At 38.3% G+C, this 13,053-nt stretch overlaps 1 protein-coding gene across 1 annotated transcript in view; it reads right to left on the bottom strand.

Moving 5' to 3' along the window:
• Positions 1-13,053, bottom strand: part of COPG2 (COPI coat complex subunit gamma 2) — a 140,702-nt gene that overhangs the window by 48,758 nt on the left and 78,891 nt on the right. The window contains exons 10-13 of the mRNA XM_003920989.4: positions 10,870-11,003; positions 10,066-10,133; positions 7,561-7,749; positions 77-172 (exon numbers count right to left, since the gene is read on the bottom strand). Of these exons, the coding sequence (XP_003921038.1) occupies positions 77-172; positions 7,561-7,749; positions 10,066-10,133; positions 10,870-11,003 (487 nt within the window). The remainder of the gene's footprint in view (positions 1-76; positions 173-7,560; positions 7,750-10,065; positions 10,134-10,869; positions 11,004-13,053) is intronic.

The raw sequence follows: 13,053 nt of genomic DNA, 5'->3' as shown, positions 1-13,053 counted from the left end.
ATGATGGTATTTATTTCATGGCAATCCTAAGAATTTAAGAGAGCAACTTCCTCTGATTAAAAAGTAGTCTACCTACATCATCTCGGAGCATGTTGGAGAGGAAAGTCATCATGACACTGTGCTTTCGAGGGTATTTCTGACAGAGAGCACTAATTGCCTGTACAACCACCACCTGCAGAAAAACAAACAGAACATTCACCTTTATGACTGTGACCACCACCTATAAAAAATAAACCACCACCTGTAAAAAATAAACGCAGACAAGACATTAATCTTTATAACTCTGGCTACTAAACATACTTTCCCACTTATTTACTTTAAGTTAAGAAGGCACTGTAGTTGCCTAAAATGACAATAATGATTCTTCATGGAAGATAACCAAGGAGACCCAAAGGAAAATAAAATGCAATGTACAAATAAAGTTCATTCAAGACATCCCTTCCCTCTACCTCAGATAAATAATCGTGTCAAAAATTTTAAAGTGAACCGTAAAGGTAAAAAGCTTGAACAGACTGATTTCCATAGAAGAAACAGAGAACGCTATCAAGGAACTACTTTGCAAAATGGTTTCTAGGGGAATTTTACCACAACTTTAAAGACTAGTATCACCTGGGCATGGTGGCTCACATCTTTAGTCCCAGCACTTTGGGAGGCCGAGGTAGGTGGATCACCAAAGGTCAGGAGTTTGAAAGCAACCTGACCAATATGGTGAAACCCCATCTCTACTAAAAAAAAATACAAAAATTAGCTGGGCATGGTGGCATGCCCTGTAGTCCCGGCTGCTCAAGGAGGCTGAGACAGAACTGCTTGAACCTGGGAGGCGGAGGTTGCCGTGAGCCAAGATCAGACTGTGTCTCAAAATAAGTAAATAAACAAAATAGAAATGAAGATCAGTGTTAAGATGTATGAAGAATGTGAGATTTTACCCCCACCTGTGGCTAACAAGTTAACCTGTCACAATTTCATGGATGCTGGTAGAAAACACAAGACTTCTGGCACAGAGATAAAAGAGTTAATTACTCACAGCAGTAGCAGTAGCCAGAGTATGAGCATTTTGGGGTGGGTTTCCTGAGCCCCAGCCCCAAAGTGCTATGCAAAGACAGCCAGATAGTATCTGGTCTTGCAGTAGGCTGCACTTCCAGATAAGAACCCTAAGGATGGAACCTGAACATTTTACAGTAGGCAGTAAGCAGGCCTGTCCTTTTGTCTGAAGGAAAACATTATTATATTGGACCATAAACAAATTTGCTTTTTGCTCCAGAGAGAGTACTATTAGTATTTTCTAGCGCTGCAAGGAAATCTGCCCTTTCCTTTAGAGGGAGATATGATCTCTATCTTCTAAGGCTAGAAGATGTCTTGTATTATATAAAAGTTGTGGTAGTAGGAAACAAAGGGCAGTTAGCGCCTAACTTGCAAGATGTGCAGAAATGAAAAGAGACTCATGGAGAATTTAGAACTGTCTACCAACAATCAGATAACCCCAAATCCATATATATACATGTAGTTTTGGTGCATAGAAAATGAAAGAAAATCTCCACAATCTTTTTATGAAGCAATGATACTTAAGCCTAATAAAGACAGTACATATGTACAGAAAAAAAAATTACAGACTAAAATCATTTATAAATATTAATGTAAAAATTCTAAGTTATATATTAGTTAATAAAGTCTAACACTAAAGAAATAATGCACTGTGATGAAATGAGGTTCATTAAGAATGGAAAGATGGTTCGACATTAGAAAGTTGATAAAATAACATCACATTAATGAGTCAAAGGATTATATCCAAAATGCTGAAAAGCCTTTGTTCAAATCCAACATTCATTCCTAACAAAAATTCTTGACGAAAAAGGGAACAGATGATACGCCCACAACATAAACATATATACTTTAATCCTAATGCCAGCATATTACTTAATACGGAATCCAGAGAGGCATGCTCATTGAGATCAGAATGGATGCAGGGATGCCACTGTCTCCACAATTATTTAGCATTATTCTGGAGATATTAGCCAATGCAATTAGATAAGGGAAAACAATTAAAGAAACAAGAAGTGGAGAAGACAAAACAAACAAAAATATCTTTATTTTTAGATGACATGATAGTATATATGAAAATCCCAGAGAATAATAAAACTAATTCAATAATTCACCAAGGCAGCAGGATATAAAATTTACATGCAAAACCAGTAATATTCATATATATGAATGATAAACAGGTAGAAGATAAAATGGAATAAAAAACATTTATAATAGCAATGAAAAAGGTAAGTTATTTAGAAATAAGCATTTTTAAACCATTCAAAACTAATATAAATAAATTTTAAAAAATTCTTAAATAAAGGCTTAAAAGAAGATTTGAACAAATTAAAAGACATCCTTGTTCTTAGGATGTCCCAACATCATCCGGGTATGTGTTCTCTCCTAACTTATGAATTTAATGTGATCCCAACAGAAAATGTCGACAAGGTTTTTTATGAAGCCAGACAACTTGATACTAAAGTTCATTAGAAAATAAACATGTGACCAGACACGGTGGCTCATGCCAGTAATCCCAGCACTTTGGGAGGCCGAGGCGGGCAGATCACCTGAAGTCAGGAGCTTGAGACCAGCCTGGCCAACATGGTGGAATTCTCTCTCTACTAAAAATACAAAAAATTAGCTGGGTGTGGTGGCAGGCACCTGTAATCCCAGCTGCTTGGGAGGCTGAGGCAGGAGAATTGCTTGAACCCAGGAGGCGGAGGCTGCAGAGCCAAGATTGTGCCATTGCACTCCAGCCTGGGCAAAAAGAATGAAACTCCATCTCAAAAAAAAAAAAAAAAAAAAGAAAGAAAAGAAAAAGAAACATGCAAAAATAGCCAGGAAAACAATGAAAATACAGAACTATGATGGAAGGCTAAGCATCTTACAAAGCTATATTTAGAACAGAGTGTGGCAGTAGTATATGAATAAACAGACCAATATATGAGTAGACTAGACACTCCAGAAACAGACCCAAGTACATATGAAACCTTAGTATATGATAAAGATAACATCTCAACTTATTGGGGCAAAGATGGTCTTTACATTTTTTTTCAGCTTTCCTCTAATTGTTTATAAAAATAATAAAAATATGTATTTTTTGAATAAGGTAATATGGTTTAGATTTGTGTCCCCGCCCAAATCTCATGTCAAATGGTAATCCCCAATGCAGAGGTGGGGCCTGGTGGAAGGTGACCGGATAATGGGGGCAGATTTCCCTGCTGGTGCTGTTCTCGTGATAATGAGTAACTTCTTGTGAGATCTGGTCATTTAAAAGTGTGTGACACCCCTCCACACCCCTCTCGGTCATGCTCCTGCCGTGTAAGACATCTGCTCCCGTTCTGCCTTCTACCATGAGTAAAAGCTTTCTTAGGCTGCCCCAGAAGCAGATGCTGCCATGCTTCCTGTTCAGCCTGCAGAACTGTAAGCCAATTAAACCTCTTTTCTTTATAAATTATCCAGTCTCAGGTATTTCTTTATAGTAGTGTGACAACAGACAAAGCAAAATCTTGCTCTGTTATCCAGGACAGAGTGCAGTGGCATGATCAGAGCTCACTGCAGCCCCAACCTCCCAGGCTCAAGCGATCCTCCCACCTCAGCCTCCCAAGTAGGTGGGATTATAGGTGTGCACCACTATGTTTGACTAATTTTTATATTTTTTTGTAGATACAGGTTCTCACTATGTTGTCCAGGCTGGTCTCAAACTCCTGGACTCAAGTGATCCCCCTGCCTTGGCCTCCCAAAATACTGGGATTACAGGTGTAGCCACCACATCTAGCCTTAAATAAAATTTTAGGGGGCAACTAACCGGTTACTCAATGGAAAAGGATTAAGATTGAATCTGTCATAATATACACAATAAAAAAATTCAATGGACTAGAGATCTAAATGCAAAATATGAAACTATAAATATATTAAGACAAGAACATGAGTGAATTCCTCTACAATTTGAAGGGAAAGTCTTTAATTATGACTCAAAGTCAAATGAAAGACTGACAAATATGACTACATAAAAAATAACATTTTTGCATGACAAAAGACATCATAAGAAAAGTCAAAAGACAAATGACAAACAGACAAAATATTCATAACATGTTTCACAGATAAGAGCTAATATCCTTAATATACAAATAATAATAATAATAATAATAAAGCAAACAAAAGACCAGAAATCCTATAGAAAATGGGGAAAATGCAGCCAGGCATGGTGGCTTACACCTATAATCCCAACACTTTAGGAGGCCAAGGTGGAGTGAACTTCTCGAGCTCAGGAGTTCAAGACCAGCCTGGTCAACCAATCCTTTTGGCTTTCTTCCAATGGTGAAACTCTGTCTCTACAAAAAGTACAAATATTAGCCAGGCATGGTGGCTTATGCCTGTAACGTAGTCTCAGCTACTCAGGAGGCTAAGGCAGGAGGATCACCTGGGCCCAGTGAGGTTGAGGCTGCAATGAGCTATGATAATAGCTATGATAATGCAACTGCACTCCAGCCTAGGTGACAGAAAGAGATCCCGTCTCAAAAAAAGATGGGAAGGGGAAAAATACTAAAATTGAAAGCAAACTGAAATGAATCTATCTGTATTTCAAGAGATTTATCTAACTGCACTGAAAAAAAAAGGAGAAATAACCTACTTAGTCAATATTCTACTATTGTGTGCAGATGTTAAATGATCAATTTTGAACTAGCAGTTATTTCCATACTATACATACATAAAACAACAATAATAACAGATACATATACTATTCTTAACTCTTTGTTATTTGATTTATACTTCACAATAATTCTATGAAGTAAGTACTATTATTATCCCCATTGTACAGCTAAGGAAACTGAGACAGTGAGAATTTATGTGGCTCACCTGAGGTCACACATGTAATAAGTGGTAGAATCAGGATTTAAACCCAGGGATTTTGATTCTAAAGGTCATTCTCTTCACCACCACTATGACTGCCTCCGAACCTTCTAACTGCTTCGCCTGACAATTTAAATTACTCTTGTGCACAGCTGCAGCCACTGCCTGGCCAAGGAGGGACAGGGAGATCTCGGTCTCAGCATCCTGCTGCAGGGCAGTAGGAACTGTTGTAAATATGCTATCCTGTGCATAATTAAACATGCTATCCTGTGCATAATTAGGACAGTACCTGCTGCCCTGCAGCACGATGCTGTGAGACTGAGACATAAACAGACTCCTCTCCTCACAGTTTCTTGCCCACACTGGTTGGGAGGTGCCCCACCCTCTCTGGTCCCAGCCCCTAGGTGCCATTTTGAGAGTTTAACACTGGGCTGTGCCCTGCCCTCGGCCTGAGTTAGGGACGATGCAGTTGAAATTGCTACTTGGCCAAGAAGGGACAGGGAAACCATGCTATCCTACACATATTTAGGACAATACCCACTGCTCTGTAGCAGGCTGCTGTGAGAATGACATGTAACCAGACTACACTTCTCACAGCTTCTTGTCTACACTGCATACCTGGGAGGGACTCCTCGCTCTCTGCTCCCAGGCCCACGGCACCATTTTGGTGGTTTAATATTGGGCTATGCCCCAGCTTGGGTTGAGTTCAAGTTGATGTGGCTGCAGCCACCACTTGGTCAAGGAGAGACAGGAAGTCAGGCTCTCCTATGCATACTTAGGACAATACCCAGTGTTCTCCAATGGGCTGCTGTAAGACCAAGATCCAAGTGGACCACATTCCCCACAGCTTCTTGCCCATGCTGCTCACCTGAGGGGTCCCCAGTCTCTCTGGTCACAAGCCCACAGCTGGCACCATTTTGAAAGTTTAAAGCTGGGCTGTGCCCCACCCTCAGGCTGAGTTTGAGGTGAGGTAGCTGCAGGTGCCACCCAACTGGGGGAAGGACGGGAAAACAAGCTCTCCTAAACACAGAGCATAATATCCACCACCCTGCTACAGACAGATGTGGGACTGGGGACTAGCCTACCCAACCCACTGCAGCTTCTACTAACACCAACATGGACTGCTTGTGTCCCTGTGGGTTGCTCCAACACCACTACTGCCCATCACCCACACCACACCAGATGCTAGGGGCCTGAGAACCCACCCACACATTGGGCGCACTGGTCTCAATATTTGTTTCTAGCAAGCCACTTGGAAGACCAAGAATAGCCCTCTAGTACCCACAAACACTGGAGCCAGTGTAAGCTGGACCTAAAAATAGGCACACTCAGTGTGCTGCTGCCACTAATGGGGCCCAAAGATTGACTAAGTATGTATCCAGGTCCCCAGCTAAACTTCACCACAACCCCAAGTAATACCCGTACCGTAAGTCACTGAGGAATCACAGAGACCACTGACCCTGTGTACTGCTCAAGAGATCATACAAAGATCCCACTACCACAGGCACTCAAAATCAAAGCCAAAGTATCTTAATCAGTAACAAGTATATGTCTTTAGGAGAAAACTCACTCTACAAAAGCAATTTAAAAAAACTGGAAGAAGCAATTGCTACACTGGATGGCCCAAACTGTCTGCTTCAATATACAGGTAAAGTTTGTGTACAAAAGCAATTTGAAAAAACTGGAACAAGCAACTGCTACACCAGATGCATAAAACTGCCTGCTTGAATATATGGGTAAAGTCTGTCTCTTAAAAGTCTGGATCATACTAAGTAGAGAGTAAATGGAGTTAGTTACACTATTTGAGTATAAAGAAAGAATGAAGCAATAAAATGTTTCTACTTTTATTCTTTTAACTGAAATTTGTTGTTTTTCTTTCTTTTTAAAAAATCATCTCTGACATACTCTCACCAGTTCTATTCAACCCTGTTCTGCAAGTAAACACTACAAAACACTGCTCAGAAAAATTAAAGAAGATCTAAATAAAGGGAGAGATATACCATATTCATGAAATAGAAAAATAATGTTAAGATGTCAGTTCTCTCCAAATTGATTTATAGATTCAACACAATCCTAGTCATAATCCTGTAAGACTTTGTTTAGTAGAAATTGATAAACTGGTCCTACGTTCCATAGGAAATGCAAAGGAACCAGAATATTAAAAAAGAAAAAGTTGGAAGGCCACACTACTTGACATTTAAGAGGTACCATAATGCTACATTAATCAATATTAGTGTGGTACTGGTACTGGATTGACAAACAGTTTAGTGACGTGATGTGAAGCCCAAAAATATACCTAAAATTATATGGCTATTTGCTTCGTAGATAAAGGTGCCAAAGCACTCCAATAGGGAAAGGAAGTCTTTCCAACAAATTATGGTGAAATAAAGTAGATACCGGTATGGAAAAAACACTGAACTTACCACACAAACAGTAATTCAAGTTGGATCATTGTCTAAAGTGTAAAAGCTAAAACCTTAAAGCATTTAGACAAAAACATGAAGAAATATCTTTATGACTTGGAAGTAGATAAAGGATTCTTAGGGACAGCAATAACTATGAAAGAAAAAATGATAAATCAGACTTCATAAAAATTAAAACTTCTGCTTCTCAAATGACACTGTTAAGAAAATAGACAGGCAGCCTAGAGCCTGGGAAAAAACATGATCATGTTTAAACTCTTACCTTGAACTCATCTGAGATTTCAGACACAAAAGAAGATATCTGCTTCATGAGCCTGTCCACACTGCTCTCACTTCCTGTTTTGAGGAGTGTAGTAATGGCTAGGGTAGCAATGCTTCTGTTTGAGTCTGTGATTAAGTTTTCTAAGTCCAGATTGCACGCAGTAACAGCAGAGGGGTGCTTCATTGCCACCTTGTAGAAGGGCAAGAAAAAAAATTAGGCAAATTGCTTTTGATAAAGGCTAGAACTTAAATTTTAATTGAGGTAAGTGGCAATCCAAAGAGGACAGGATAGGTGAAAAGTAATTGTTTCGAAAAGAATGATTCCACTTAACAAGGTCTATCTTTTCATAAATGATCAACTCCCAGAGTATAGCATCATACTCTCTTTTGTTAGGTTCCTATAACCTTTCTAACGTTACCATTTTTTAAAAAATTATAATTGGCCTGGTCAGGTGCAGTGGCTCACGCCTATAATCCCAGCACTTTGGGAGGCTGAGGTGATTGGATCACTTGAGGCTAGGAGTTCTAGACCCTGGCCAACATGGTGAAGCCCTGTGTCTACTAAAAATACAAAAATTAGCTGGGCATGGTGGCAGATACCTGTAATCCCAGCTACTCAGGAGAGTGAAGCAGGAGAACTGCTTGAACCTGGGAGGTGGAGATTGCAGTAAGCCAAGACTGCGCCACTGCACTCCAGCCTGGGTGACAGAGTGAGACAGACTGTCTCAAAAAATATATATATACATAATTGGCCTGTATTTCCTTATAGTGCATGTGTTCATGTATGTCTACTCTACTAGATGTTAGGAGCACAGAGAACAGGAGGATCTAGTATAGTAGACGGTGCTTGACAAAGACTTAATATCTTATCACTTAGAAAAGACTTCCACATTTAAATACGCAAACTCCAGCCAAACTGCATTATCTATGGTTACTACGTGGTCTGCCATTCTCCTGCTTCCTTGTTTTTGTTGATGTTGTTCCACCTCTTTGCCTATCCCAATATTGGTATAGAATCCCTTACCCATAATTTGGAAAATCTGAAAACATTCTGGAAAGCAAAGCATTCGGATGAAAATTCATTTAACAGCAAAACATGATACAAACTAATGTGACTCTTTAATTTATACCACCTGACAAGAAGAGTCATGTGTTTTGTGCAAAAATGTTAATGTGTTTTAATGGTGGGACGCTGCCCCAAGCCCACTAGGGTTCGTAAATAAAAGACAGCATGATATAACCTTGCTAAAATTTATCTAAAAGCAAATTCTGAGACACATCTGGCCCCAAGAGTATAGATGAGGGATTGTGAACCTGTAACAACTCAACACTTTAGGCCAGGCACGTGGCTCAGGCCTGTAATCCCAGCACTTTGGGAAGCCAAGATGGGCGGATCACCTGAGGTCAGGAGTTCGAGATCAGCCTGGTCAACATGGCGAAACTCTGTCTCTACTAGAAATACAAAAATTAGCTGGGCATGGTGGCAGGTGCCTATGATCCCTGCTACTTGGAAGGCTGAGGCATGAGAATCGCTTGACCCTGGGAGGCAGAGGGTACAGCGAGCTAAGATTGCACCATTGCACTTCAGCCTGAGAGATATGGTGAGACTGTCTCCAAAAAAATAAATAAATAAAAACACACAATTTAAACTGTTGTTCTATAAAGGTTTCTTCCATGGCTGCTCTAAACTTCTCTTTTCTTCAACTGTTTACGCACCTAATTTATAATTATGTATTGCCTATGACAAGTCTTCTACTACATTTAACTTTCATTTAAAATTTTTATGCTTATTTAATTTATTCTGTGTTTCTGTATTATATCCTCCAAATCTACACTGCCTAATAAGGTAGCCAACTGCAACATGTGAACTACTACGTATTTGAAAGGTGGCTGCTCCAAACTGAGTATGCTGTAAATATAAATATACTGTATGTCAAAAACTTAAGATATGTCAAAATATCTATTATGTGTTGAGATGACATATGTATTATGATAAGATATACTATTAAAATTAATTTTACCTTACAAATTTTAATGTGGTTATTATAAAATTTAAAATTATATATGAGTTTAACATTGGGTTTCTATTGGACAGTGCTGCTGTAGACAAGCACTGTGCAAGAGAACTTTCTTCAGTGATGGAAATGTTCAGTATCTGCACTGTCCATAGCCACTAACCACATGTGGCTGTGAGTACAAGAAGTGTGACTCCTATGACTGAGGAACTGAAATTTTTATTTTAATTAATTTAAATTAAAATAGCCACCATCTTGGACAGTGTGGCTCTTGAACATAAAGTACTTAGAAGTCAGAAATGAGTTATAATCTTCATCTAAATAATAATAAAAAGGGACATATCCAAGGCCACAAATACAAGTGAAATGTTGTAGAGGTGAAGCCCATAAATCATATATATTAACCTTGAAGAGAAAACCAAATTTTTCACATTTAATGGTTCTCAATTAAATACTGATAGAAGTCAATATGTTAGCAAAGGAACACCTACCTTGTTCAAGGTCCTCACAGCTGCATATCTCAAGGCTGGCTTAGGAGAACTACAGAAAAGTTGAAGAACTAAAAAAGAGTAATAATATATATATATAATTACATATATATACCGTGAATACTCCTGGCTTAGGAGAACTACAGAAAAGTTGAAGAACTAAAATATAGAAATGGATATATAGATATAGTAAATATTACTTATTATACTGTGAATATTCCTCATTTCATCACATACCACATAACTGAAAATATAGTACATAATTAATCACATTCAAAACTTGCATAAAAAAATTTTATCAGAGTATCAAAAATTTACATGAAAAATGTAACATCAAAATAGAAAAAGCACTTTAAGTCAGTTATAAAAACTTTAATAGGAAACAAAGTTTTCTCTTTTTCAAAAAAATTAGCATGCCCATTAATGCCTGAACTTAAGTGGTGAAAATATTGACAGTTCTGAAAACAAATGGGCTTTTTAAACACCAAGGAAAACTATAAAATGTTTTCAAAAGTTTCATATGGGGAAATAAAAACTTTTTAAAAAAAATAATAAAAGTAAAATAAATGACACACATATAAATAAAATTCTTTCAAAAGTTTTATATAGAGAAATAGAAACATTTTAAAAAGAAGTAATAAAGTAAGGAACAAGTAAAATAAACTGTCTACATATAAGCTGTCAGAATGCAAAGGCTGTATACACCCAGAGCTAACTTCAAAAAACAACCTATTCTGCAGACCTATGAAACTTAAAGCAAAAACTTAAGAACAAAAACAAAAGCCAACCATCAAATATAAAACAAACCTGAAACAGCAGGTGCCAACTCTCTTGCAGTGCAGTTAGGAAGATGGATGATAGCTGAAGCAGCTTCATAAATAACCATTTCATGTTTATTTCGCAAGCAGCTCTCAATGAAATCAAACAGGGGACTTTCATGGCTGTCAGTAAGTATTTACAGGCCATTATTTAGATATCAATTAGAGAGGCAATATGCATAAGGATTAAAAGCACAGGCAGATTGAGAAGTACTTCCGGAATGGTAGATGAGGGATTTATGAAAATTCATTTCTCCACTAAGCAGTTAGAATACTGGCAAAATTGTCAAAATCAACTTTTTCAGAACTCTAAAAAGTTAATCAAAGATTTGCAAAAATCCTCAACATCTATTTAAGAAAAATAGCTGAATCTTGGTAAGAATGGTGAGCTTTCTGGTGTTTTAACCTGCCTCATTCTCAATTTCCATGTACCTCTTCCTGGTTCCATAGAAGCCTTGGAAACCAGCAGCCTCAGAACCACAGTAACTGAATGCCAGCAGCCCAGCTGCAAAAGCAGCTCTGCGCCAAAACCTCATCCCCAGAGAACTGTCACTGTGACCTGTCTAATGCTGGTGTTCCCTAGAAAAGCCCCATTCACAGGCTAATCTTTATTCCACCTGACTCAGAGCTCATTCAGTGTGAAAAGCCCTATGCCCAGAGGGTTTGTTCAAACAAACCAGTAGTATTTGGTTAATCTTGCAGCTGCCAGAAGCAGCAATTTTAGCAGGGGCAAACAAGAGCCTAGCCAAAAAACTTAAAAGGAAAATTTGGGAAATAAGATGTCCTTAGAGGACTTTTAAAATTTCTAAAATATTTCTGGAAATATAAAAGGTCATGTGCAAGTGGAGGGCTAAGCAAATACCCACTAAAGACCTGATAGAGCTCCACTCTCTAATCTGTACTTAACTCTGAGGCTCTGCACAAAGCAGGAAGTGAAGGCTAAGGCAGAGCTGTGAACTACCATGACATGGAAAGCATGCCCCAACATACACAGCATCCCTTGGAAAATGATAGGAGATATACTAGTTTAAAGCATTTAAGAAAATCTGTCATATCGTTACTGGTGACTCAGTCAATCAAACAAAGACTTCTGTAATCTTTGTTTTGTATCTTGTTTTGATATAAAATACAAAATAAAGATTAAAGAAATAGTCCAGGAAGGTCACTAACAACAAAAATAACAAACCTATGGGATAGGGAAAGGGAAAATATGATTACCAGTGTTGCCACATTATAATATTTAAAATACAATGTTTTGACAAAATAATTATGAGGCACACAAATCGTGAGATATGACCCAACCTAAGAATAACTTGTGTTCCCAAGGAAGAAGAGAAATCTAAAAGTCTGGAAAACTTATTTGAAGGAATAATCAAGGAAAACTTCTCTGGCCTTGCTAGACATCCAAATACAAGAAGCTCAAAGAACACCCAGAAATTCATCACAAAAAGATCATCAACTAGGTATATAGTCATCAGGTTATCTAAAGTCAAGATGAAGGAAAGCATCTTAAGAGCTATGAGGCACAAGCATCAGGTAAGCTATAAAGGAAAACCTACCAGATTAACAGCAGATTTCTCAGCAGAAACCCTACAGGCTAGAAGGGATTGGGGTCCTATCAATAGCCTTTGTAAACAAAAAAACTATCAGCCAATAATTTTGTATCCAGTCAAACTAAGCTTCATAAATGAAGGAAAGATAAAGTCTTTTTCAGACAAACAGATGCTGAGAGAATTCACCACCACCAAGCCAGCACTACAAGAACTGCTAAAAGGAGTCCTAAATCTTGAAACAAAACCTTGAAATACACCAAAATAGAACCTCCTTAAAGAAAAAAAAATCTCACAGGGCCCATGAAACAGTAACACAATTTTTTTAAAAAAAGGTATTCAGGCAATAACTAGCATGATGACTAGAATAGTACCTCACATCTCAGTAATAACATTGAATGTAAATGGCCTAAATGCTCCACTTAAAAGATACAGAATGGGCCGGGCGTGGTGGCTCACACCTGTAATCCCAGCACTTTGGGAGGCTAAGGTGAGTGGATCATGAGGTCAAGAGATCCAGAACATTCTGGCCAATACAGTGAAACCCATCTCTACTAAAATATAAAAATCAGCTGGGCATGGTGGCGCACGCCTGTAGTCGCAGCTACTCAGGAGGCTGAGGC

The sequence above is a fragment of the Saimiri boliviensis genome, chromosome 10, assembly GCF_048565385.1.
Source record: "Saimiri boliviensis isolate mSaiBol1 chromosome 10, mSaiBol1.pri, whole genome shotgun sequence".
Lineage (NCBI taxonomy): Eukaryota > Metazoa > Chordata > Mammalia > Primates > Cebidae > Saimiri > Saimiri boliviensis.
The sequence above is the reverse complement of the archived record's forward strand: the minus strand, read 5'-3'. Positions and strand labels throughout refer to the sequence as shown.